At 41.8% G+C, this 25,881-nt stretch overlaps 5 protein-coding genes across 7 annotated transcripts; 3 read left to right on the top strand and 2 right to left on the bottom strand.

Moving 5' to 3' along the window:
- Positions 1 to 185: 185 nt before the first annotated feature.
- On the top strand, positions 186 to 2,343 carry serpina10b (serpin peptidase inhibitor, clade A (alpha-1 antiproteinase, antitrypsin), member 10b). Its single transcript, XM_041855089.1, has 5 exons — positions 186 to 277; positions 556 to 1,199; positions 1,417 to 1,693; positions 1,795 to 1,942; positions 2,065 to 2,343. The coding sequence occupies exons 2-5, from the start codon at positions 605 to 607 to the stop codon at positions 2,254 to 2,256; spliced, it is 1,212 nt and encodes a 403-aa protein (XP_041711023.1). The 5' UTR covers positions 186 to 277; positions 556 to 604; the 3' UTR covers positions 2,257 to 2,343.
- An 87-nt stretch (positions 2,344 to 2,430) lies between these two features.
- ddx24 (DEAD (Asp-Glu-Ala-Asp) box helicase 24) lies at positions 2,431 to 7,036 on the top strand. The gene is made up of 8 exons (XM_041855088.2): positions 2,431 to 2,721; positions 3,234 to 4,693; positions 4,850 to 5,003; positions 5,314 to 5,826; positions 5,976 to 6,051; positions 6,141 to 6,329; positions 6,452 to 6,581; positions 6,692 to 7,036. Exons 2-8 carry the CDS (start codon positions 3,238 to 3,240, stop codon positions 6,922 to 6,924), a joined length of 2,751 nt encoding a protein of 916 aa, XP_041711022.2. The 5' UTR covers positions 2,431 to 2,721; positions 3,234 to 3,237; the 3' UTR covers positions 6,925 to 7,036.
- Positions 7,037 to 8,457: 1,421 nt separating this feature from the next.
- LOC121544351 (ubiquitin thioesterase OTUB2-like) lies at positions 8,458 to 10,659 on the bottom strand. Of its 2 annotated transcripts, none has more exons than XM_041854281.1 (6): positions 10,368 to 10,659; positions 10,188 to 10,265; positions 9,724 to 9,842; positions 9,503 to 9,587; positions 9,173 to 9,364; positions 8,458 to 8,845 (listed from the first exon to the last, which is right to left on the bottom strand). In XM_041854281.1, the coding sequence occupies exons 1-6, from the start codon at positions 10,368 to 10,370 to the stop codon at positions 8,636 to 8,638; spliced, it is 687 nt and encodes a 228-aa protein (XP_041710215.1). In that variant the 5' UTR covers positions 10,371 to 10,659; the 3' UTR covers positions 8,458 to 8,635. The 2 variants fall into 2 exon arrangements, with proteins under 2 accessions (XP_041710215.1, XP_041710214.1); XM_041854280.2 differs by having other exon boundaries at positions 10,575 to 10,638.
- A 317-nt stretch (positions 10,660 to 10,976) lies between these two features.
- Positions 10,977 to 19,659, bottom strand: si:ch1073-416d2.4 (coiled-coil domain-containing protein 42 homolog). The gene is made up of 9 exons (XM_041855085.1): positions 19,366 to 19,659; positions 19,043 to 19,085; positions 18,759 to 18,935; positions 17,966 to 18,123; positions 17,790 to 17,872; positions 17,410 to 17,582; positions 11,881 to 11,991; positions 11,687 to 11,803; positions 10,977 to 11,487 (listed from the first exon to the last, which is right to left on the bottom strand). Exons 1-9 carry the CDS (start codon positions 19,464 to 19,466, stop codon positions 11,317 to 11,319), a joined length of 1,134 nt encoding a protein of 377 aa, XP_041711019.1. The 5' UTR covers positions 19,467 to 19,659; the 3' UTR covers positions 10,977 to 11,316.
- Positions 17,503 to 25,827, top strand: LOC121544869 (ankyrin repeat and SOCS box protein 2). 2 transcript variants are annotated; one of them, XM_041855084.2, is made up of 9 exons: positions 17,503 to 17,577; positions 21,780 to 22,005; positions 22,844 to 23,013; positions 23,152 to 23,307; positions 23,427 to 23,672; positions 23,869 to 24,040; positions 24,124 to 24,724; positions 24,844 to 24,997; positions 25,072 to 25,827. In XM_041855084.2, exons 2-9 carry the CDS (start codon positions 21,872 to 21,874, stop codon positions 25,233 to 25,235), a joined length of 1,797 nt encoding a protein of 598 aa, XP_041711018.1. In that variant the 5' UTR covers positions 17,503 to 17,577; positions 21,780 to 21,871; the 3' UTR covers positions 25,236 to 25,827. The 2 variants fall into 2 exon arrangements, with proteins under 2 accessions (XP_041711018.1, XP_041711017.1); XM_041855083.2 differs by lacking the exon at positions 17,503 to 17,577 and adding an exon at positions 21,527 to 21,582.
- The last annotated feature ends 54 nt before the right edge of the window (positions 25,828 to 25,881 follow it).

Below are 25,881 nucleotides of genomic sequence, written 5' to 3'. Positions count from 1 at the left end.
TATGGAATCTTGCTTCATTGATCTATAACCATGGCTGAATTGTTTAATTAAATCCTTGTCCTAATTTGTTTGAGTTTAATCATTCCCACTTTTGAACGTGTATACTTTAATTGTTAGTACCAAATTCATTTTTAAATCAACCAAAATAACAGACTTTAACAGTTTGAGTAACCCTAGCCCATAGTTAATAGATAACCCTAAAGGCACACTTGCACTTTGTCTCCCCAAATAGTAAATGGAGGGTTTTGACATATCTTGCTGATACCCAAGCTGAAAGGTAGGTCTGTTATTGAGAAGTATATAACTATTTGTAATAATATATGTATATACAGTAGGTCTATTAGATAAGATACACAGTGTTGCTTTGTTGAAATGTGACAATCTTATTTGAGAGTTGTGATTTTGAAAACCCCTAAATAGCGAACAAAATTGGCTGACATTTCTTTTGAAATTACTCAATTGAAATTGTTTCTGTCTCAGTTTACTTTGTGTATGATTCCTGATACAATGCATTAGTAATTGATACCAAACCTATCTCTTGCAATTTGCCCATAGGACTTATAAGTACTATTGCAGGTTGGATCACATAAGTCACCAAAGAACTATGATGATGAAGGTGGAACTCCTTTTCCTCCTGACCTATGTCTGCACCCTCACCCCTGTCTACCAAACTCAAGAGCGGAGCCCCAACATCACAGACCTGACCTTCAAGAACATGGACTTTGCTATGAATCTCTACAGGAAGATTGCTGGTTACCATGATAATAACATATTTTTCTCACCCCTGAGCATATCCACAGCTTTTGCCACCCTCTCCATGGCAGCACAGGGTCCCACACGAGACCAGATACTGAAGGGGCTCAACCTGGCCCACCTAGATCGGGACAACCAGCCAGATATAATTCCAGAACTCTTCCAACAACTCCAAGGGAACATCACACAAGATGGATCATTGAAACTTGACCAGAGCACCGCCCTCTTCGTCCGGCTAACGTTTGAGGTAGAGAGAGACTACAGTGACCAGATCAAGAAATTCTTCAACGCTGACATCAAAAATGTTGACTTTGCAGATAGAAAAGCTAGCGTTGCCCTGATCAATGACTACATCATGAGAAAGACTGGTAACAAAGTCAAGGAGGTGGTCTCTAACTTGGATCCACTTACCAAACTCATGCTCATCAACACCATTTTTTTTCAGGGTGAGCAGCTATGTCATGAATTCTCTGATTTAAGCAGTTCTACCATATCACTTAAAAAACATTACATTTTACTAGTTAGTACGTTTAGTTTAGACTTGGGTCTACCATAATTGCATCCCATCAGTATATCTTATTCAAAGTTAAATTGCATTGCCTAAAATACCACATTAACACATTTTCTTCCCAATAAATATGCTTTGTCATATTTTGAATTTAGGTGAATGGCAGATGCCCTTCAACCCCAATCACACAGAAAATGAACGTTTCTTTATTGACAACTACAACATTGTCCAGGTGCCCATGATGTTTAGTATGGAGGATAAGTTCTACACAATGGATGACATTCCTCTGAACGCCAAGGTGCTGAAGCTACCATACCGGAAGGGCGTTTCAATGCTTATTCTGCTACCCAACAAAGGCCTGGATTATACCACAATAGATGACGAGATCACAGCTGAGAGATTCCTCAGCTGGATCAAAAACCTGAAAGAAATGTAGATAGAAAAGTCAAGTGTATTTTGTGATGAAACATTGCAAAATTGCATAGGTTTTGTAAGAGTTCCGTATTGTATGAAAGTTGTCTGTTTTTTCACAGGAAACTGGAAGTTCAACTGCCCAAATTCAAGATGGCGCAATCCTACGCCATGCACAACATCCTTCAAGATTTGGGTATATCCAGTATCTTCCATGACACCGCTAACCTCACTAGGTTGAGCAGAGACCCAGGCCTGAAGGTGTCAGAGGTCAGTTGGATTAACAGGCCTTAACCAATTTCCATCTGGATCAATTGAGAAATATACAATTAAATTACACACTGTGGATTAATAACAAATAACATATTATTGCAATGATAATGTGGTTACAGGTGTTGCACAAGGCAGTGATCGAGGTGGATGAGAGAGGCACCACTGCAGCCGCTGCCACAGAAGGCACCATAACTGGATACGCCTTACCCTCTTCTTTCATCGTCAACCGACCCTTCTTCTTTTTTATCTACCATGAGGTCACTAACAGCTTGCTGTTCATGGGCAGAGTGATTGACCCCACCAAAAACTGACTGTAATGAGTACCGTGCATTTGGTGTCTGGAGAGGTGTTGTACATGTAATATGTTCCATTTGTATGTATTAAAAGGTGAACAGATATTCAACTGGTTTGGTGATCTTCCTAATATAAAGACAGCAACCTGAACATATCAACCCTGCCTGAGTCCTTAAATTAAAGGCATGAATCACATATTATCTAAAAAATGACGCAAATATGACCAACATTAGAGTCCAATTAATGTTACAGTATAGATAACCTTTTCATAGATAATATGTAAGATCTGCTTTGTTAATGTCTTCATCACCTCAGACTCACATTCCAGCAACACTGCTCTCTGCTCAAACTAAATGGTTACTAATAAAGTTTTTCAAACCACGTGATCACAAGTGCCATGGCTGCGTCCTCGTGTCATACGTGAGTCCAATCAAGTCGTGTGATTAATTCTTATCAGAGGAAATTCCTGTAAACAGTCAAAGGTACTTTATATTTATTTGTCAATCTTTTTATGCAGCTATATTTCATGGAACTTTATTGAATATTAATCCATTTGTGGTGCGGAGTGTTTCATGTGGACAGCTATAAAGTAGCTAGCTACCATGCTGATGTTTTTCTATCTAATGTGTCAGACTGGCTAGCTAGGCTACACCTTTCAGTGAATTAGATAGTGAATAGTTCCCTTTATTCCATTTGTTTTAATCAGCTATAGCACGTACCAGTTAGAATACAGAAATCCAAGGGGTTTTATCTACCGATAGCTGCTAGCTACAACTGATGCGTTTGTTGTCATCATAGCTAACTAGTTTGCTTATGGCTAGCTACTTCAGCTACACGCTTTGGTATAAGGACACTTTTTATAACAATCTAGCTTGCTCCTTGTACTGTACTAAGATCAAAATATCCAATTGGAATACACAGAACTGTTCATTTTACTGTTGATCATGAATGTAGTCTTAATCATATTAACAATGGAACTGTTATCTATTCATAGGAAAATGAAGCCCAACGGGAGTCAGATGAAAAATATGCGCCCTTTCTCTAGGACGAAGTCAGCCAAACGGGGGATCCATGTGAAGGGCAGCTGGAAAGCAGTAGAACTGGACCCCAGTCTCTTCTCAGAAGAGGGCATGGGGGGACTGGTCTGTTTTGAGGAGCTGACAGACTACCGCCTAATAGACTCTGCCAAGGAAGAAGCTAAAGCAGAAGCTAAAGCAGACAAATATAAAAAGAAGAGAAAAGAAAGAAAAGAAAAGAAAAAAGCTAAGAAAAGAAAGGCTAGTGAGAGAGATAAGGATGGAGGGAAACAAAAGGAGGTATGTGAGGGAGGTAGTTACGAAAATGAAACGTCTGAAAAACCAGCTAGGAAGAAGAATAAAAAGAAAACAACCCAACAAAATGATCCAACCACACAGGATGACATTTCTGCGGACAGTAAAGTGAAAAGTGAGGAGGTGAGTGACAAAGTCCAAAACCTTAAAAATGGTTCAGAGAACATTGTGGTCAAGGAGGAAGAGGAGAAAGCCCCTGAAGAAACTGTCTTACAAGATGCTGTTATGTGTCCTGAGGATGCTCAGCCACAATCAAACAATACAAAGACTGATGGCAAAAAGAGGAAGAAAAGAAAGGTAGAAAAGCAGACAGTCCCAGAGTCACAGACAGAGTTACCCCCTCAAGGCAAAGTGTCTAAACTCTCCAAAAAGAAAGCAAAGAATTGGACCAACGCGGCACGCTCTGGTTCTGACCAAAACTCAGATGTGACAGCGTGGAAGGATCTGTTTGTCCCTGACCAAGTGTTGAAGGCACTGAGCAGTCTAGGGTTCGGATCACCCACGGCCATTCAAGCTCTGGCATTGCCACCTGCTATCAGAGACCATATGGACATTGTTGGGGCAGCCGAGACGGGTAGTGGTAAGACGCTGTCTTTCGGCATCCCCATGATCCATCATATCCTGGAGTGGAAGAAGGGAGCAGATGAAAGTGAGGGGGCGACAGATGGCCAGACTGAGCCAGGAACACAGGTGGAAAGCCTGTACCTGCCGACAGTGGAGGAATCTGTAGAGACTGAGACATGTATTTCCATTGACACCAGCAATGAGGTCACTGAGGAAACCACAGAGCAGGAAGATCCTCAAGAGCAGGGGAGTGAAGATGTAGCAGAGGAAGACAAAGATGCTGCTGATGACAAAGAAATAATTGAGGATGACGAAAAAACAATTGAGGAGGAGGAGAATGATGAAGAAATATATCAGGAGGACGAGGATGAGAGTGACTCTGAACAGATAGGGTGCGTCAAAGTCATTGAGAATATGGAGTTTGAATTTGACAACACAGCAGAAGAAGAGACTCTGAAAGTCAGTGAGAAACAGCCATTGTTAGGATTGGTTCTCTGCCCGACCAGGGAGCTGGCTGTACAGGTGAAACATCACATTGATGCTGTGGCTAAGTTTACTGGTGAGTGCTAAAGGCAGTGAGAAGCCACTGATTCATAAAAAAAATTGGGATTACCCTATTCATGAAGTAGGTGTGGGCTTTCAAGAATCAGATTTGAATGAGATTCCACAAACCTATTTAAATGAATAGATTGAACTGATTTGTTCCTGTGTACAGGTATAAAAACAGCGATTGTGGTCGGTGGAATGGCTCAGCAGAAACAGATCAGGATGCTGAAACGCAGACCTGAGATCATCATTGCCACTCCAGGACGCCTGTGGGAGATGATCAAAGAGAGGCATCCACATCTGGTGAACCTAAGGCAGCTAAGGTATATACATTTTTAAAAAGTGTAGTTTTATGACATTACATTACATGTAGGCCGTACTTGGCAACTAAAAGCTGAATTACGTACACAGCACATACAAGTAAACAAAAACAGTAAGAAATCAGGAAGTCAGGGTGTGAGCTGAAGCTATTTGTTTTGGTAGCGTCAATTTAATCAGTAGTGTGTTTAAATAGTTGGTATAATGCATGTTCAATGCAGATGTTTGTCCATATCTGGCCTGGAAAGTAACATTTTTGCTTCATACCAGTCATGATTGTAAAGCATCAGTAAAACATTTTTTTTTTCTTCATAGGTGCCTAGTCATTGACGAAGCAGACCGCATGGTGGAAAGAGGCCATTTTGCTGAGCTGGAAAGTCTGCTGGAGATGCTGAACACTGTCCAGTTCAACCCAAAGAGGCAGACATTTGTGTTCTCCGCCACCCTGACCATGGCCCACAGCTTGCCCACCCGTGTCCTACAGAAGAAGGGCAAGAAGGTGGACCAGAGGAGCAAGCTGGAGGTCCTTATGGAGAAAGTGGGGATCAGGTCCAAGCCTAAAGTCATTGATCTGACCCGGAAGGAGGCTACAGTCGAGACCCTGACTGAGAGACGGATACACTGTGAAAAGGAAGAGAAGGATTTCTTCCTGTACTACTTCTTGCTCCAGTATCCAGGCCGGACTATGGTGTTTGCCAACAGTATTGACTGCATCAAGCGGCTTAACTCTCTGCTGGTCATCTTGGACCGTACTCCACTGCCACTGCATGCCAACATGCACCAGAAGCAGCGCCTAAAGAACCTTGAGAGGTTCGCTGAGAGGGAGAGGTGAGGCGTAGAAAAAGTACATGGAAATGCTGCAGGCTAGTTATTATCCATATCGGTTTTGAGTTATGAATTGGATTAGCCTTGAGTGGGTCAGCAAATACATCTGTACCATAAACTATTTTAACTATAGTACACATTGATATTTACAGCTGTGTGCTCCTGACAACTGATGTGGCGGCAAGAGGGCTTGACATTCCAAATGTTCAACACGTCATTCATTACCAGGTATGCCTTTTGACACCTTTGGTGGCTTCCTGTCATACTTTGTCTCTAACAGTTATTCCTTAAATTAAGAACATTCTTGTGTGTCCCAGGTTCCAAGGACGTCAGAGACTTATGTCCACCGCAGTGGTAGGACAGCACGAGCCACCAAAGAGGGTCTCAGTTTGCTCCTGGTTGGGCCAGATGACATGATGAACTTCAAGAAAATCTACAGAGCTCTGGGAAAGGATGAGGAGGTTCCCATGTTTCCCATACAGAGCAAGTGCATGGCTGCCATCAAGGTAGGCACCTAGCCAGGCACCTGTATTTGATCACATGATGGTCAATCTGAGCTAGGAGCTGCACATATTTACTTATTTTTCATAATATGAAATATGGTACAATGTTTTGTCTGCCTTGACAGGAGCGAGTCAACATGGCCAGGAAGATAGAGAAGATTGAATTCCACAATAGCAGAGAGAAGCAGCACAACTCTTGGTTTAAGCAAGCAGCAGAAGCTCTGGAGGTGGATCTTGATGATGATGTTTTGCTTGGTAAGACTACATAATTAAATGAGTTATCTAGGAGTGGGAGGTTGCCTCATGAGAAACCCAGACATAAAAGGGACTTCCATCAATAGATCAGTGACATTTAGTTTTTTCAGGGGGGAGGAAGGATGAGGAAGACGACAGGCAGCAGCAGAAGATGGTGAAGGGCATGAAGAAGCACCTGAAACACCTGATTTCTCAGCCTGTATTCAAGAATGTGATGAAGACCAAGTACCCCACACAGATGGGTAAGCTCTCCCTGCCCAACATGCCCCTACATGGTTTGGAAACGGCCTTGACCAGTGTCTCCAATCAGAAGAAAATACAGAAACAAAAGAAGCAGCAGTAGAAGTGTTAAAAATGAGTGTCGTCTCAATTAGAATGTATGAGATTGAATTTTTATAAATTGAGATACAGTGCAATTATTGTAAAAAATTCACATAAAATGATTTTAAGAGATATCAGTTGTTGTTGTTTTTTTGTGGGGGGGGGGACATTCAAGAAAGTGGAGCGGAGTCTACCGCGTGAGTTTACTGTACAGTGCATTCGGAAAGTATTCAGAGCCCTTGACTTTTTCCACATTTTGTTATGTTACAGCCTCATTCTAAAATGGATTAAATTGGTTGTTTTCCTCATCAATCTACACACAATACCTCAATGATAAAGCAAAAACAGGTTTTTAGAAATGTTATCAAATTTATAAAAATATGAAATATTACATTGACATAAGTATTCAGACCCTTTACTCAGTACTTTGTTGAAGCACCTTTGGCAGCGATTACAGCCTCGAGTCTTCTTGGGTATGACGCTACAATCTTGGCACACCTGTATTTGGGGAGTTTCTCCCATTCTTCTCTGAAGACCCTCTCAAGCTCTGTCAGGTTGGATGGGGAGCGTCGCTACACAGCTATTTTCAGGTCTCTCTAGAGATGTTCGATCGGGTTCAAGTCCGGGCTCTGGCTGGGCCACTCAAGGACAATCAGAGACTTGTCCCGAAGCCACTCCTGCTCCGTTCATCTTTCCCTCAATCCTGACTAGTCTCCCTGCCACCACCATGCTTCACCGTAGGGATGGTGTCAGGTTTCCTCCAGACGTGACGCTTGGCATTCAGGCCAATGAGTTCAATCTTGGTTTCATCAGACCATAGAATATTGTTTTTCATGGTCTGAGAGTCCTTTAGCTGCCTTTTGGCAAACTCCAAGCGGGCTGTCATGTGCCTTTTACTGAAGAGTGGCTTCCGTCTGGCCACTCTACCATAAAGGCCTGATTGGTGGAGTGTTGCAGAGATGGTTGTCCTTCTGGAAGGTTTTCCCATCTCCATAGAGGAACTCTGGAGCTCTGTCAAAGTGACCATTGGGTTCTTGGTCACCTCCCTGACCATTGCCCTTTTCCCCCCGATTGCTCAGTTTGGCCGGGCGGCCAGCTCTAGGAAGAGTCTTGGTGTTTCCAAACGTCTTCCATTTAAGAATGATGGAGGCCACTGTGTTGCAGACATTTTTTGGTACCCTTCCCCAGATGTGTGCCTCAACACAATCCTGTCTTGGAGTTCTACGGACAATTCCTTTGACCTCGGCTTGGTTTTTGCTCTGCCATGCACTGTCATGTGGGACCTTATATAGACAGGTGTGTGCCTTTCCAAATCATGTCCAATCAATTGAGTTTACCACAGGTGGACTCCAATTAAGTTGTAGAAACATCTCAAGGATGATCAATGGAAACAGGATGCACCTGAGCTCAATTTTGAGTCCCATAGCAAAGCGTCAGAATAAATAAAGTATTTGTTTAGTTTTTTTTTTTAATACGTTTGCAAACATTTCTAAACCTGTTTTCGCTTTGTCATTATGGGTTATTGTATGTTGTATGTAGATTGAGACATTAATTTAATCCATTTTAGAATAAGGCTGTAATGTAACAATGTGGAAAAGGTCAAGGGGTCTGAATACTTTCCGAATGCTAAACAATGCTAAAAACAGTTTTGTTTGAGAAACTCTTCTTAATAATTTATTTTAACACTAAACTACCTGTAAACCTGAGATAAGTGGAGTCCTTTATCAGGCCCCTCAATGGCAATGATGTGGGTAGAGAATGTCATAGTGGGCTGTTTTGTAGAGGAGGTGTAGGGAGGGCTCGGTTCCCTCTGGAATGGTGTGGTGGGCCAGACGCTGTCCGTCTCCCCCCTCCACGGAAGCAATGTGGATGCTAACTCCTAAGGCCTCCGACAGAGCCAAGATATCTACGTGGTCACACTCCATTGCCATGGTTTCCACTTCCTGGATAAGTCAAGAATGGACATTATGTAAGTATCTACCCATGCAGAAACAGAATGCTGTGTGGTCAGTACAAATGTTGATTGGTTGATCAGTTACCAAAAATTGTGATGTCAATGAGTGGTCCCTATACACCCCATTTCCTTTCAATGTATTGCACCACCACTAGAGAGCAGCAAAACACTTTCAGACACTAGTTTTGAGTGGCGAGAAACTCCTTGAGACTAGGTCTGATTGTCTACAGAGAAAATCAGCAGCACCAGGCACACTTACATAGCATATTAAACAGGAGATGACATCAATATGGTATTGAGCGCAACTCATACTGACCTGAGTGCAGTAAACCTTGAGACTGGGTGCCTCCACAAAGTGGCTGAAGAAGTCGGCATGGTTTTGCAGGTAGGCTGAGGTGAGCAGCCTGAGGTATTGCACCATACTGTCAGAGGTAGTTTGCTCATTAAAGAGCTGGAGCAATGTGTCACCATGCTCATCAGCTTCACATTGTTCCAGAACACCTAAAAACTAAAAGATGAACTGTTCGATAACTAACCCTTGTAATTAATCAACAGGCTTCAATTACATGAGTCTGATGGTTATTATTGTGAAAATGCAATATTTGATTTTAGAAAATAGTACCAAGGTAGATAAATGTAAATTTACCATGTCGAGCAAGTCTTTGAAAGAGCTCTCATCAAAGCCTGCAGCCAATAACTCTCTGCCACTTTGTATCACTGTTTCTTTGAATCTGAGAAATAGAGAAATTATACATATTCCTCCATTATTTGGAAGTGGAAAAGCCACACACAGGCAAAGGCACATTTTGGAATCCAAAACATTCTACGAATGCACATGGCGAAGGCTATGCATAGGAAGGAATTTACCTTTGCAAAGCTCTGTCATTTTGTAACAATGATTCCAGATGTCCAAAGCATAGGGCTCTGTAAAAGCAATTGCCATCTCCCCTGATTTTTCGCATGTACTTATACTGGCTGCAAATGTCCTTCAAAACAGAAGAGAAGAGATGTCTGTGAATTTGACAAATTCAAAAACAGTAACAAGTAATTTAATTTCACCAGCCTGTCTTATGTTTTATTTAATACATCTGATTTGACTAACTAATTAGTCCATATAATTTATGGTAACACTTTCTTTTTTACAGTTTCCTGATTTAGTGTCATTTCATTACATTTGTTTCAGGATATCCAAGGAATATCTATCCAAAGAAGTCAGAGACCTCACAGCAGACAAGTAAAGCTTTATGTATGTAGGTAGCATCATTCACATGATGTTCTTTCTTGTCAGCCTTTTGCAATGGCTATCTAGCTATATGAATTGGCATTATTACCCGATACTTTGCAGCTTCCACCTCCAGCAGATATGTAGATATTTCTTCTCTACTTGAAACAAACTGTCGTCCGTCCGTCTGTGAAGAACAGTCATTTGCTAAATTAATATAAGTCTGTAAAAAGTAATGCTTTGTTAATTCCTACGTTCAAAATGTTTTGTTGCTAAAAGATAACATTACCATTCTTGAGGCGTCTCAAAGAGTGGTCAAATAATTTTCTGTCCACCTTCATAAAGGCTAGGTTAGCATGCTACTAAGATAAACATGGATAGCTAAGTAGAAACACAGATTTAAATGTTTCCACAAATTGTCCTCCTGTCTCGCAGGCTAATAAGCGCGTGGCAAAATACTTCTGTTGTACGCAACAAACAGTGGAATGAAATATACCATCGAAAGACATTCTAGAATTCTTTCATTTTCGAGCAACAGGAACAACAACAATGACCTAACAACAACCGGATATTTAGAACTGCCACGTGCTTTGTATTTAAAGGGACAGTACATTCACAGACAAAAGGGTTAGTTACCAGTATCTTTGGTACATTTATTATTTTTGTTACAGAGGAACCCCCCCCAGAAATATCCATAAGTGGGCCTAGATTTGTCTGTGTAGGCCTACTATGTACATTGTAGTATTTTCAAACTTCGGTGGATTAGGACCATCATATGAACTTCCCTCAACTTGGTAAATGTTTTTCTATTGAACTCAACAATCTTATTGTTTAAAAACAACAACCACAACCCATATTCAACTGTTTTTATTCATAATTTCAAAGAGATTTTGTCAGATGAACATTATAAAAACTATTTTAAAATAAATCAAGGAATAAAACAATGAATATTTGAATTCATCCTAACAATTTTCAATCATAAATCTTATATTAGGCTTTATGAGAAATTCATGTACAAATGAATTACAACCACAGCAATTTCCTTCATAAGCAACTTTAACTTCACCACAAAGAATGATACTATTGTAACACTATTACAACAACAAGTTGGAAGTACCTTATATTGCACTCACACCCTTTACTCTGTCCGTATGCATGTGCGTGCGTGCGTGCGTACACTTGCATGGTTGTATTCGTGTGTTTCTCCACAAACTCGTAAAAGGTCTATTCGGCATTGATCAACTAGACAGTCCACTCCTCCCACTGGTTTTGCTGGTGCTCTTCAGTTGTGTTTTACTGTTAATGTTTTTCAATGATCCTCTGTGCTCTGTGGCACTCGTCAATACAGAGCCTGAGTCTATCAGTCGTGTTGCTCTCATCACGATGTCTGCCCTCTCAAGAATGTATTCCTGTAAATATGGTAAGTAATAAAATGAATTTGTAGTTGCAATCTTGCTTGGGGAATTGATATGATTACACTATACAACATTTGGATTTCAGAAGAAATCCTGGATAATAAATTCTAAATAAACTAAGTATACTTTATAAATGAGAACAAATGGGAACTCATTCAAGGTAATTACTAATAACAATGCAATTAGACATTACCTTTACCATATCCATCATCGTCAGCATGTCTATCTCTTCCAGAGGCCCATAGTGGTGTAAGTAGCACTGCTCTGCAAGGTTCTTCACAGCTATCAGCAGGCTACCTACTTCCTCAACCTGACAAGAGAGGTGGAGGGGAGTTTATTATGGCGTTATTATTGGTTATTAATGTAAAATGGTGGCGGTGCTCAGACCTGGTCTCTGGACTGGCCTTGGTGCATCATCAGTTTCATCTCAGTCTGGTTGTTCTTCTCCTTGGCTCTGTCCCATTGGGTCTGCAGTTCAGACAGCTCCCTGTTCATCATCTGCCTCCGAGGGAGAGAAGAGAACACAGTCTATTTTATTTTTATTTATTTTATTTAACCTTTATTTAACCAGGTAAGCCAGTTGAGAACAAGTTCTCATTTACAACTGCGACCTGGCCAAGATAAAGCAAAGCAGTGCGATTAAAAACAACAACACAGAGTTACATATGGGGTAAACAAAACAAAGTCAAAAATAAAACAGAAAAAATATATATATACAGTGTGTGCGAATGTAGTAAATTATGGAGGTAAGGCAATAAATAGGCCATAGTGCAAAATAGTTACAATTTCGTATTAACACTGGAATGATAGATGTGCAAAAGATGATGTGCAAATAGAGATACTGGGGTGCAAATTAGCAAAATAAATAACAATATGGGGATGAGGTAGTTGGGTGGGCGAATTTCAGATTTTCAGTGTACTGGTGCAGTGATCGGTAAGCTGCTCTGACAACTGATGCTTAAAGTTAGTGAGGGAGATAAGAGTCTCCAGCTTCAGAGATTTTTGCAGTTCGTTCCAGTCATTGGCAGCAGAGAACTGGAAGGAATGGCGGCCAAAGGAGTTGTTGGCTTTGGGGATGACCAGTGAGATATACCTGCTGGAGCGCAGACTACGGGTGGGTGTTGCTATGGTGACCAGTGAGCTAAGATAAGGCAGGGATTTGCCTAGCAGTGATTTATAGATGACCTGGAGCCAGTGGGTTTGGCGACGAATATGTAGTGAGGGCCAGCCAACAAGAGCGTACAGGTCACAATGGTGAGTAGTATATTGGGCTTTGGTGACAAAACGGATGGCACTGTGATAGACTACATCCAATTTTCTGAGTAGAGTGTTGGAGGCTATTTTGTAAATGACATCGCCGAAGTCAAGGATCGGTAGGATAGTCAGTTTTACGAGGGCATGTTTGGCAGCATGAGTGAAGGAGGCTTTGTTGCGAAATAGGAAGCCGATTCTAGGTCTAACTTTTGATTGGAGATGCTTAATGTGAGTCTGGAAGGAGAGTTTACAGTCTAACCAGACACCTAGGTATTTGTAGTTGTCCACATACTCTAGGTCAGACCCGCAGAGAGTAGTGATTCTAGTCGGGTGGGCGGGTGCAAGCAGCGTTCGGTTGAAGAGCATGCATTTAGTTTTACTAGTGTTTAAGAGCAGTTGGAGGCTACGGAAGGAGTGTTGTATGGCGTTGAAGCTCTTTTGGAGGTTTGTTAACACAGTGTCCAATGAAGGGCCAGATGTATACAAAATGGTGTCGTCCGCATAGAGGTGGATCCGGGCGTCACCAGCAGCAAGAGCGACATCATTGATATACACAGAGAATAGAGTCGGTCTGAGAATTGAACCCTGTGGCACCCCCATAGAGACTGCCAGAGGTCCAGACAACAGGCCCTCCGATTTGACACATTGAACTCTATCTGAGAAGTAGTTGGTGAACCAGGCGAGGCAGTCATTTGAGAAACCAAGGCTATTTAGTCTGCCAATAAGAATGCGGTGGTTGACAGAGTCGAAAGCTTTGGCCAGGTAGATGAAGACGGCTGCGCAGTACTGTATTTTATCGATCGCGGTTATAATATCATTTAGGACCTTGAGGTCCTAAATGATGCACCCATGACCAGCTCGGAAACCGGATTGCATAGCGGAGAAGGTACGGTGGGATTCAAAATGGTCGGTGATCTGTTTGTTAACTTGGCTTTCAAATACTTTCGAAAGGCAGGGCAGGATTGATATAGGTCTGTAACAGTTTGGATCTAGAGTGTCACCCTCTTTGAAGAGGGGGATGACCGCAGCAGCTTTCCAATCTCTGGGGATCTCAGATGCTAGTAATAGGGGTTGCGACAATTTTGGTGGCTAATTTTAGAAAGAAAGGGTCCAGATTGTCTAGCCCAGCTGATTTGTAGGGGTCCAGATTTTTCAGCTCTTTCAGAACATCAGCTGTCTGAATTTGTGTGAAGGAGAAGCGGGGGGGGCATGGGCAAGTTGCAGCGGAGGGTGCAGAGCCGGTGGCCGGGGTAGTGGTAGCCAGGTGGAAAGCATGGCCAGCCGTAGCAAAATGCATGTTGAAATTCTTGATTATTATAGATGTATCGGTGGTGACAGTGTTTCCTAGCCTCAGTGCAGTGGGCAGTTGGGAGGAGGTGCTCTTATTCTCCATGGACTTTACAGTGTCCCAAAACCTTTTGGAGTTAGTGCTACAGGATGCAAAAATTCTGTTTGAAAAAGCTAGCCTTTGCTTTCCTTAACTGATTGTGTATATTGGTTCCTGACTTCCCTGAAAAGTTCCATACCGCGGGTGCTGTTCGATGCTAATGCAGTATGCCACAGGATGTTTTTGTGCTGGTCAAGGGCAGTCAAGTCTGAGGAGAACCAGGGGCTATATCTGTTCTTAGTTCTGAATTTTTTGAATGGGGCATGCTTATTTAAGATTGAGAGGAAAGCATTTTTAAAGAACAACCAGGCATCCTCTACTGACGGAATGAGGTCAATATCCATCCAGGATACCCGGGCCAGGTCAATTAGAAAGGCCTGCTCGCTAAAGTGTTTTAGGGAGCGTTTGACAGTGATGAGGGGTGGTCGTTTGACCACGGACCCATTACGGACGCAGGCAGTGATCGCTGAGATCCTGGTTGAAGACAGCGGAGTTGTATTTAGAGGGTCAATTTGTCAGGATAATATCTATGAGGGTGCCCATGTTTACAGATTTAGGGTTGTACCTGGTAGGTTCGTTGATCATTTGTGTGAGTTTGAGGGCATCTAGTTTAGATTGTAGGTTGGCCGGGGTGTTAAGCATATCCCTGTTTAGGTCACCAAGCAGTACGAACAAAGAAGATAGATGAGGGGCAATCATTTCCCATATGGTGTCCAGGGCACAGCTCGGGGCTGAGGGGGGTCTGTAGCAAGTGGCAACAGTGAGAGACTTATTTCTGGAAAGGTGGATTTTTAGAAGTAGAAGCTCAAACTGTTTGGGCACAGACCTGGATAAAGCTTACTACAAGCTCTACACAGACACAAATTATTATATATATATTTTTGTACTTTTAAAATTGTGCAAACATATACGGAAGTTGGATTATACATTTAAAATGCATATTTAGCAAAGTTCATAGCCAGGAACACAGGTTTTAAGAAAAATACATAAATTAAACAATGTCAGAGGCCTTATACATTATATACAAAACATTAAGAACACCTGCTCTTTCCATGACAGACTGACCAGGTGAATCCAGGTGAAAGCTATGATCCCTTATTGATGTCACTTGTTAAATCCACTTCAATCAGTGTAGATGAAGAGGAGACTGGTTAAAGAAGGATTTTTAAGCCTTGAGACATGGATTGTGTATGTTGCCATTCAGAGGGTGAATGGGAAAGACAAAAGATTGAAGTGCCTTTGAAGGGGTATGGTAGTAGGCGCCAGGCGCATTGGTTTGAGTCAAGAACTGCAACGCTGCTGGGTTTTTCACGCTCAATAGTTTCCCATGTGTATCAAGAATGGTCCACCACCCAAAGGACATCCAGCCAATTTGACACAACTGTGGGAAGCATTGGCGTCAACATGGGCCAGCATCCCTGTTGAACGCTTTCGACACCTTGTAGAGTCCATGCCCTGAGGAATTGAAGCTGTTCTGAGGGCAAAAGGGGGAGTGCAACTCAATATTACGCTTTGAACACACCGACTGCGTCATTGCACAAAATAGCATGCAGCATCATCTAGATACGTGTGCAACAAAAGTTCAACATTCACTTTCTGCTACCATATCTGTCAACAACGTATGCACCACATAGAACGCACTGCAACTGCCTCTGCAACACAATGCTGCAAGGAAAACGCAGCGTTCCATTGGAAATTAATGTACTTCTGGTGTACCAAAATGCAATTAAGCAGTCGGTGTGATCGAAGCGTTAGGCAGGCGTTCCTAATATTTGGTATACTCAGTATATAGTCAATTACAGTGCCTTCCGAAAGTATTCACACCCCTTGACTTTTTCCACATTTTGTTGTGTTACAGACTGAATTTTAAATGGATTAAATTTTGATTTTTTATCACATTTTAGAATTTTGGACTCTGGAGCAGTGGAAACGCGTTCTCTGGAGTGATGAATCACGCTTCACCATCTGGCAGTCCAACGGACGAATCTGGGTTTGGCAGATGCCAGGAGAATGCTACCTGCCCCAATGTATAGTGCCAACTGTAAAGTTTGGTGGAGGAGGAATAATGGTCTGGGGCTGTTTTTCATGGTTCGGGCCAGTTCCCTTAGTTCCAGTGAAGGGAAATCTTAATGCTACAGCATACAATTATATTATAGATGATTCTGTGCTTCCAACTTTGTGGCAACAGTTTGGGGAAGGCCCTTTCCTGTTTCAGCATGACAACGCCCCAGTGCACAAAGCGAGTTCCATACAGAAGTAGTTTGTCGAGATTGGTGTGGAATAACTTGACATGCCTGCACAGAGCCCTGACCTCAACCCCATCAAACACCTGATGAATTGGAACGCCGACTGAGTGCCAGGCCTAATTGCCCAACATCAGTGCCCGACCTCACTAATGCTCTTGTGGCTGAATAGAAGCAAGTCCCCGCAACAATGTTCCAACATCTAGTGGAAAGCCTTCCCAGAAGAGTGGAGGCTGTTATATCAGAAAAGGTGGGACCAACTCCATATTAATGCCCATGATTTTGGAATGAGATGTTCGACGAGCAGGTGTCCACATACCTTTGGTCATGTAGTGTACTTATATCTGAAAATTGAGACATGCCGTATCATTCTTTCCGCAGCCGTGGGGGAAGTGTTGTCGCTTGGGTCCTTGATCTGATCTATAGGCTATATAGGCTATTCATCAAAGTAGCCTATTTTGCATTGATTACCAAATACAGCATATAATCTCAGCGACTGTTCAATCTCTGTGATTTGCCCCAAACATAACCCTTTTATTCAGGACATAAAGTTAATTTATTTTTGCAGTTTTACTTTAGTGCCTTATTGCAAACAGGATGCATTTTTAGGAATATTTTTATTCTGTACAGGCTTCCTTCTTTTCACTCTGTCATCTGAGGGACTTTACAGATAATTGTATGTGTGGGGTACAGAGATGAGGTAGTCATTCAAGAATCATGTTAAACACTATTATAGTCCATGCAACTTAATATGTGGCTTGTTAAGCGAATATTTACTTCTGAATTTATTGAGGCTTGCCATAACAAAGGGATTGAATACTTATTGACTCAAGACATTTCAGCTTTTCATTTTTAATACATTTCCACTTTGACATTACGGGGTACTGTGTGTAGGCCAGTGACACAAAATCTCAATTTAATCAATGTTATATTCAGACTGTAACACAACAAACTGTGGAAAAAGTCAAGAGGTATGAATATTTTCTGAAAGTACTGTTCATGTATTTCTAAGCATGTATGTGTATGTCTGACCAGCTTGTTGGTGTTGTGCTCCTGCTTCAGGCTGTCCAGGCTACGCTGGCCCTGCTCCAGCTCCTCCACCAGCTGACCCAGGCGCTCCACCAGGTCCTGATGGGTGAGGGACAGGGTCTCATGGCGCCGGATGATGGGCATCACCAGGGAGTCTGCCCCATACTCCAGGTAATCTACATTCACAGCCAGGTTAAGAAACAAACTTCCTTATTGTATTGTACCTCACAACCAACACTATGTCATTTTATGTTTATTTGTTGGAGGCAAAAATACAATTTCTCAACATTTCGACCAAACAATAGTTTTCTAGATCCAGGTATTGATTCAACTAAGAGAATTAACTAAGAAAATATATTCAACTAAGAGAAACATGAACTTACTCTCCGGGAGGAAATCTAACATTTTCATCATGTAGTCTTCGTACATTTTATACATGGTCACCCTGTCCTTTAAATACTGCTGCCTGTAAGGATTGGGAAAAAATATATCAGGTGAAGTGTGACCAACAAGTATTTGGGCAAGAAGTTTCCCAATCCAAAATCCAGCTCCCATTCACCTGGCCTGCAGTTTTTCCAGCTGTTCAGTGAGCTCCTCTTTCTCGTTCTGCTTCAGATCGTTCTGCGTCCTCGCTACCTGGTACTTCTTCAGGGCCCGACGGCGCTTCACTTCATTGTCCTCAACAAACTTCTCAAATTTCTTAGCTCTGTCTTTAGTCTGGATGAAATCATAAACCCAAGGAAAAGAGTCAAGAGATGATGTACACATAAGCAGGTCACTACTGTATATATTGGTTCTATGTTAAACCTATACAGTATCTGTATCATTTCACCTGTCCATGGTATTGAAATGCCTTAGCTCATCGGGAATTGTGTATTATAAACTGGGTCGTTCGAGCCTTGAACGCTGAGTGGCGCAGCGGTCTAAGGTACTGCATCTCAGTGCTTAAGGCATCACTACAGACACCCTGGTTCGATTCCACAACCGGCCGTGATTGGGAGTCCCTTGGGCGGCGCACCATAGGCCCAGCGTCGTCCGGGTTTGGCCGGTGTAGGCCGTCCTTGTAAATAAGTATTTTTTTTTTTTTTTTTTTTTTTGGGGGATAAGAATTTGTTCTTAACTGACTTGTCTAGTATGACAAAACATTTATTTTTACTGCTCTAATTACATTGGTAACCAGTTTATAATAGCAATAAGGCACCTCGGGGGTTTGTGATATATGGCCAATATACCACGGATAAGGGCTGTGTCCTAGCACGCCGCGTTGCGTCGTGAATAAGAACAGCCCTTAGCCGTGGTATATTGGCCATATACCACACCCTCTCAGGCCTTATTGCTTAAATGTAACTTACCGCCTGCTGTTTTAGCTCTAGCTCTGCCCTCCTCTGTGCAAGGGCCTGCATGCGGCCTTTGAATTCCTGCCGTTTCTGTGTCAGCTGCCTATCCACTTCATCCACCTCCACCTGCTTCTTCAGGACAAGGGTTCTCTGTAATGTGTTCACTCCTGTCTCCAGGACTCTGCTAGCGGTCTACATGGGAAATCACTGGTCATAAGAATGATGCACATCAAATGTATCTACACCAAGACACTGGCCTATGTTTTGTGTTCAAATAAAATATAATTAGGACTACTTACCTCTGTTATAACCGGTATGTGATTGACATTTTCATATTCTTCTCTATGTCAGGGGAAATATATAATTCAAGCGTTTAATGGCAATGTAGTGCTGAAATTGGTAGTCCATTACAAACTAAACTTGAGCTGCATAATTGTGCAATATATTTAAAATGCAAATCATGATGCATCCAATTGTCATGGACCTACGATATGATTATTCGATTAAAATGTATCAAGACATAATGATTGTGGCCCAAAAGATTTGCAAAACAGAAGGTGAACAGATGTGCTATAATTATCGTTCATAATGCATAAAATTATAAATGTTGTTTGTAACATACCTAGTTTCCTCAAATTGCGTTACGAAAATGTTTTTCATTCTATTCTCCACTTTCAGCCTTAGACGAGGATCATCTTTATTTATACAAGGAAGAGTCTCCATATTTTTAGGCGTTGCAACTTTTATTTTATAAAATAGGTATGATCCTTGAGAGAGAAACAGAACTCCAATAATATTATAAAACGCAGCAGTTGTTGTGTTCCTGAAAGAATTGTTCCGTGCACACGAACAAGAGAGCAACAAAGGTCTTCCAGATTGGGTGTTCTCCTGAACTTGTGTTAAATGTTGCCGAGCAACCAGGGGGGAGGCGAGAGGGAATGCGAGCGGATTCGTTTCTCGGTTGTCATAGCAACTGCCCGGGAGGCATTCTATTTCACAGATGGAAAGCAAGTGAAAGGTACTCCACAAAAGGCAGTAGCCTTTATAAATTATTAAGACTGACATTGCAAACAGATCATAAACTTTGTCTCAATCTAAATAGAACAATTCTTACACATTTCATTTTAAATATATAGATATCTGCATGAATTGTCAGTAATTGTAAGGTATCCAGCCTACTTGATTGGCGCCAGCATTTTTCTTGATTCTGTATCGACTTCAGATAATTTTGCAGATGAGTAGGACTGGATCTAGTTCATCAACCTGGTCTCAGAGCATTTCGTATTATTCTGTATGTAAATCCGAGACTCCATTTAGTATGGTATGTTACATTTCGTATGGTGTGGATTAATTTGTGGATGTCCATCACCCATTTCGTATTATATGTTACGAATTTGCAAAACGTACAATATGTTACGAATTCTAGCTAGGTGGCTAACGTTAGCTAGCTGGCTAACGTTAGCTAGGCTAGGGGTTAAGGTTAGGGGAATGGTTAGCTAAAAGGGTTAGAGTTAGATTAGCTAACCTGCTAAGTAGTTGAAAAGTTGCTAATTACCTAAAATGCTAAAGTTGTCTGTGATGAGATTCAAACTCGCAACCTTTGGGTTGCTAGACGTTCGCATTATAAACCCACCCGACCAACCACCCTCCTTTCATTTTTGCTTTAAGTAACTATCTGTCATATATAACCATACTAAAGGTAACATATCATACTAATGATTTTAGTGTTTTGGGATTTATGTTTACTATGTTGTCTAGTCTGAGACCAGGCTGAGTTCATTTGACACCAAAAATGAAATATTTTATTTCAGCCAAGTCCGTAGGCTACAGTTTCAATTAAACAAAGTATCAAATTAATACCACTTTGGGTTGAAATGGGTAGTTTATAATCTGCACCTCAAACGTTTCCAACAGTGTCTAACTGTCAACAGCTGATTCGCTGCAATTTTCTGAAAATATAATTTAGCAAGTTGCTAAGCCTGTTTTAAGGAGATATGTTGATAAACCTGTTGTTCAGAAAGGCAGTAATAGTTACATGTCTTACAACTTAAAACCAGGATTTTCTCACTCTTCAGAAGTAAACATTATGCTGGTTACAGTGGTGGTGTCATGTTATAATATGTAATGGTATGACATTGGATCTTAACCAGACCAAGACACATTTACTTGACTGTCAAGACTTGACAGTTAGACAGGAAATAGCAATCAGTCCCAATGAACCCACAGCCTCAACCAGTGTTATTGTCTACTAACAGATATTGGAGATATGCTTTTGGGTGCTCTTGAGTAGGAATGCTATTCTGAGACTGTCAGATAGAGCTTTGGGAATTCAAAGATAGAGAAGTTCAGCATTTACTGCATAATATTTTATTATAGTTTATCTATAAATATGTTCTAGCCTTTGTCTGAAATCATTTTTTATATACTGGAGAAGGCTATTTACTTCCCCCAATAGATTTGAAAATTTCGTTTTTGTAGAGCTAATCTTGTTATTTCTGGATGTTGACTGTTTATTTTATTTTCACTGAGTGATTTATCTTATGTGTCACAAAAGTTTTACAGATGTTATCACCAGGGACTGTAATTCAAGCTGTTGTGTGTATGATTGTAATACTCCTTCATAACCTCTGCCATAGCCATGTAAGCCCTCAAGCCAGAGAGGCCTTTAATAATAGCAGCGGAATCAAGTGGAACCAAACAAAGCTAAACATGCCCTTAAAAGGCATCACCACTGCTGGGGCTGCTTGCTCCCTAGTCTGGCAGCACAGATAGCTGTTCTCTCTCGCAAAAGGAGTGCCTGGCTCTTAGGTTACTCCACATGCGGAAAACTTATATGACTGTATGTGTACATCATTTGTTCCAGGATTTACCATTTGCTGCCTTTGATTTTGCATGCCACCTCTTTCATTAATCATCTCTCCCTTCTTATTTCATGACTGCAGGATTTTAAATGGAAATTCTCAATTCTATGTTTGATGACTGAGAGGAATATTTAGTTTTATGATGAATTCATTCATCCTGTCAACTTCCTTCCAGGTCCATGTGTTGCAACTCGAGGACCAACATGCTCATCACTGGGCTATGAGGACAACAGGGAAGTGCTGGGTAACCTAGTTGTTTAGGGCAATATGGTGACCACCAATGTGACCATCCCAGCCAGCCTGTCCATAACACTATGCCATAGACTAAATATTGAAGATAACGCAGACATAGCTAACTATCAGACTCTGCCTACAATCCCTTCATCCATCAAGATCTTAAGGTGAGTCCTTACAAAGAAGATATGTCCTGTATGTATTCATTTTATTTAATATAGTTTCAACCAAGATAATTTAAATAAACTTCTGAGCCCCTATCACTCACTATATGGTGGGATATACAGTAGCCATAGGCATCAAACTCTCTGAAGAGCATCATTATGTGGTAGGCTATTATAAAGATGTAGTTTTCAAGGCTTAGGCAATAGGCACTTATGCTCATAGTGTTAAGATTTCCATGCTGTCAGCATGTTTGCACAAATACTGTATGGTGAAGAAGCCATCATTTCACTTTTTTACGAATGGAGTTGGGTTAATAATTTTGTTAAAATAACCATGGGCATTTTTTTACATTTAAAGTTATTGAAAATTCCATTCAAATTAATATAACACCTATTTGAAGTGTACCAAAATATAAAAACACCTGCCAGTTGGCAAATGTTATAATAAAAACTAACGGGGTGATGGAGAACAGATGCCCAAAGTATCCTGATGCAATTTGCCTGTTTCTTTGGGCGGATGATGCCTTCACATGTCAATATCTTCACATGTCAATATCGTCCTAAAATAATCTCAAAGCACCGCTGAACCCTGGCTATCCCTGTTTCAGTCTATAATTTTTTTATATTTTATATAATAAATTATAATATTTATTGATTTACAAGGACCATACATTATTGCCATTATATCTAAACTATGGAAAATAAAATCACGGATTTGCCTACTCTTTATTTAAAAATATGAACAACTAGATTTATGAGAGAACTCGGTATCATAAACCTGCATCTATTAACCTACATTCTGCATTCTCTTCAAGTCATTTGCCTTCCCTCTTCATTGTAGGGATGTAGATCCAATAGTGTTTGCCATCCAGAGAGGAGATGCTCAAGCTGTGAAAGAGCTGTCAGTGGCTGCACCACTCAGCCTGATGAAAGAGAACAAAGAAGGATGGATACCTTTGCATGAGGCTGCACATTGTGGCCAAGCTGAATGCATAAAGGCACTGCTGAAAGGTACACATTGAGAGCATCATTTTAACAGTCTTGAAATGCAAACCCTTGCCTATGTTAATGGCGCTAACTTAAATTGGGGTTGAATTATAGACTGGATGTTAAAGCATTTTGTTTATGTGTATATTATTTCCACTCCAGCCCAACCAGGATCAGTTGACAAGCGCACCCTCCAGGAACAGACTGCTCTAATCCTGTCAGTTTCCAGTCAGCGACTGTCCTGTGTGCAATGCCTTCTACAGGCAGGGGCAGACCCTGACATCAGCAGCAAGAACAAAGAGACTCCCCTATACAAAGGTACAGCTCCCCACGTGGCTATAACATGAGATAGTGGTTTTGAGGAATATGTAGGCCTATACTGAAGCATGGTGTCTTCTGCCAGTCTGTCTAACCCAATGTCCTTTGATGCCTTCCAGCGTGTGAGTGGGAGAACGTGGACATGGTGAGCCTCATCCTGTCATACGGTGCCACAGTGAACCAGAGGTGTAACCGGGGCTGGACAGCCCTCCACGAGGCAGTGTGCAGGGACAACGTAGAGATCTGTGAGATGCTAGTTAGGGCAGGAGCCACCATTAACCCTCCCAATACCTACAGCATCACAGCACTCATAGTAGCAGCCCAGCAAGGATGTGTAGAGGCCATGCGATACCTCATTAGGAAAGGTAGGTTACAGTGTGTGTAATGCTGTAACAGATGACATGGTTGGCCCTATAATACACCCCTGCTATATGGCTTTTTACTGTAATCACCTTATTCACACAGACAATGAAAACTCCTAATAATGAGGTGATACATTCATTCTTATTACAGTCATTCAGTTTTCTGCAAAGTCACTGACGGTGTGTTCTTTTTCCTCAGGTGCTGACATCAACATGCAGACGTGTGATGATGCTACAGCCCTGTATGAGGCCAGTAAAAATGGCCACAGGGAGATAGTGGAGCTGCTACTCTCTCACAACCCAGATGCCAACAAACCCACCAAGACAGGACTCCTACCTCTACACGTTGCTGCTCAGTATGGACACCATGAGTATGTACGAGTGCACTATATTCCTCCTGTCGTGTCTCTCTTGTATTACTCTTATGTACAGTACTAATGTCCCCTTGTTCCAGTATTGTGTCCCTGCTTGTCCCAGTCACCAGTCGGGCCAGAGTTCGCCACAGCGGGATCAGCCCCCTCCACCTGGCTGCAGAGCACAACCGGGACATGGTCACAGCCATACTGCTCAAGACAGGTGCCGATGTCAACGCCACACTATCCCACAATCGCTCCATGCAGTATTCGGATCACTGCGCCACAGCACTCTACTTTGCCATTTCCAATGGCAGCACTAAAACAGTAGAAATGTTACTGAAAGCTGGTGCTAATCTGAGCCTGGACCCAGTCAACCCTCTACTAGCAGCTGTAAGACGGGGTTGTACCAGGACTGTCTCTCTACTGCTGGAGCATGGGGCTGACGTTAACACCAGCATCCCAGCCTGTCCTACCACCTTCCCTGGTGCTATCATACTCTGTATGAATAACCTACCTCTTCTCAAGTGCCTTTTGGATAATGGCTGTGATGCATGGGCCTACTTCAGATGTGCTTATGGTTGCAGCCCACACCCAGCCCAGGACAGCATGGGCAGCATAGTCATCGACATCAACACTGTACTGCCCACCAATGACATGTCTCTTTTAACCTGCACAGGACCTGTTGCCAGTAAAGTACAGGTAAGGCAAAGTAGGCTCCTACTTTATTATTATTATTCTGGGACCTTGATAAATAGCCTTTTTTCTTCTTGGCATGATGCTCATTATCTTTTCTTTCTGTTCATTCTTATATCCCTTAGTTTTGTGAGTTGATCTCATCTCCATCTGTGCGTAACTGGGCAGGGCCCATCGTAGACTTACTGCTGGACTACGTTGGTAATGTTCAACTGTGTGCCAGACTCACCAAGCTCCTGGATGGACGGCAGGAATGGCCCAGCATCAAGACCAAGTCATGTGAGTACATCAATGAACACACACACACAAACAGGTGGGACAATCTAACACAGCGTCCCCTACTGTTTCCTCAGTGTCAGCCCGTCCACTGATGCACCTGTGCAGGCTAAGGATCCGTGAGCAGATGGGTGTGTCCAGACTCAGGTCTCTGGACAGCCTACCCCTCCCAGATAGACTGCTGCAGTACCTCAGCCTGACCAGACACAGCTTTGATGACTTCTGCCCTGATGGCAAATAAGGCTTGTCAGTGTTCCTGTGTGTTGTGCCTTATAGTATATTACCAGTTTACAGGATTATTTTTTACTGTATTTATGGGGTAGTGATGATTGGGGAGAATGTGTGTGTCGTGTGCACATAGAATGTGTGTGTTGTGTGCACATAGAGTGGAAGTGAGCTGCAGTTCTGAGTGGATGGCCTGACGAATGATGATAGATAAAGGCACAGCAGTTGATAGTCCCCTGAAGAAGTGCAGCAAAACTGAGCTCAAATGAACTCAAAGTAAGCTTTTAAAATACCTGTCATTCAGATGTTTAGGCCCAAGCGAACAAAGGGAGACAATCAATGTGATGTTGGGGGGCCAGTATGGAAAATGTATGCACTCACTAACTGTAAGTCGCTCTGGATAAGAGCTTCTGCTAAATGACTAAAATGTCATGTTTTATGAAGTGTACTTGCTTGGATGGAATTTACTTGTTGATATTCAGCACTGATTTTGTAATATGTTTTGAAAGTGTGTTTTCAACAGACCTAGTGTAATGAGTGTATATTATAGTCGAGTTGTTGTTGTAACATATTGTAAATGTCAGTGCCAAAATGTATGAATCCTGTAGGCTATTGAAAAAGGTGTTGGAACCAACTAAAAAAAATCTAAATATCTGTGTTTA

Source organism: Coregonus clupeaformis, chromosome 29 (genome assembly GCF_020615455.1).
Source record: "Coregonus clupeaformis isolate EN_2021a chromosome 29, ASM2061545v1, whole genome shotgun sequence".
Lineage (NCBI taxonomy): Eukaryota > Metazoa > Chordata > Actinopteri > Salmoniformes > Salmonidae > Coregonus > Coregonus clupeaformis.
This window is presented reverse-complemented; position numbering and strand designations above follow the sequence as displayed.

Excerpts from the sequence above, each read along its gene's own strand:
- serpina10b (XM_041855089.1), top strand. The coding sequence starts at position 605 with ATGATGATGAAGGTGGAACTCCTTTTCCTCCTGACCTATGTCTGCACC. Across the intron at positions 1,200-1,416 it reads CAACACCATTTTTTTTCAGG|GTGAATGGCAGATGCCCTTC; the intron begins GTGAGCAGCTAT and ends TTTTGAATTTAG. Across the intron at positions 1,694-1,794 it reads ATCAAAAACCTGAAAGAAAT|GAAACTGGAAGTTCAACTGC; the intron begins GTAGATAGAAAA and ends GTTTTTTCACAG.
- ddx24 (XM_041855088.2), top strand. The coding sequence starts at position 3,238 with ATGAAGCCCAACGGGAGTCAGATGAAAAATATGCGCCCTTTCTCTAGG. Across the intron at positions 5,004-5,313 it reads GTGAACCTAAGGCAGCTAAG|GTGCCTAGTCATTGACGAAG; the intron begins GTATATACATTT and ends TTTTCTTCATAG. Across the intron at positions 6,330-6,451 it reads AGTGCATGGCTGCCATCAAG|GAGCGAGTCAACATGGCCAG; the intron begins GTAGGCACCTAG and ends CTGCCTTGACAG.
- LOC121544351 (XM_041854281.1), bottom strand. Across the intron at positions 9,843-10,187 it reads TGGAAGCTGCAAAGTATCGG|GACATTTGCAGCCAGTATAA; the intron begins GTAATAATGCCA and ends TCTGTTTTGAAG. Across the intron at positions 9,588-9,723 it reads AATGACAGAGCTTTGCAAAG|ATTCAAAGAAACAGTGATAC; the intron begins GTAAATTCCTTC and ends TCTATTTCTCAG.
- si:ch1073-416d2.4 (XM_041855085.1), bottom strand. The coding sequence starts at position 19,466 with ATGGAGACTCTTCCTTGTATAAATAAAGATGATCCTCGTCTAAGGCTG. Across the intron at positions 18,124-18,758 it reads TAGAGCTAAAACAGCAGGCG|ACTAAAGACAGAGCTAAGAA; the intron begins GTAAGTTACATT and ends GATTTCATCCAG. Across the intron at positions 17,583-17,789 it reads GTTAGATTTCCTCCCGGAGA|ATTACCTGGAGTATGGGGCA; the intron begins GTAAGTTCATGT and ends CTGTGAATGTAG.
- LOC121544869 (XM_041855084.2), top strand. The coding sequence starts at position 21,872 with ATGGTGACCACCAATGTGACCATCCCAGCCAGCCTGTCCATAACACTA. Across the intron at positions 24,041-24,123 it reads GCTCAGTATGGACACCATGA|TATTGTGTCCCTGCTTGTCC; the intron begins GTATGTACGAGT and ends CCCTTGTTCCAG. Across the intron at positions 24,998-25,071 it reads CAGCATCAAGACCAAGTCAT|TGTCAGCCCGTCCACTGATG; the intron begins GTGAGTACATCA and ends CTGTTTCCTCAG.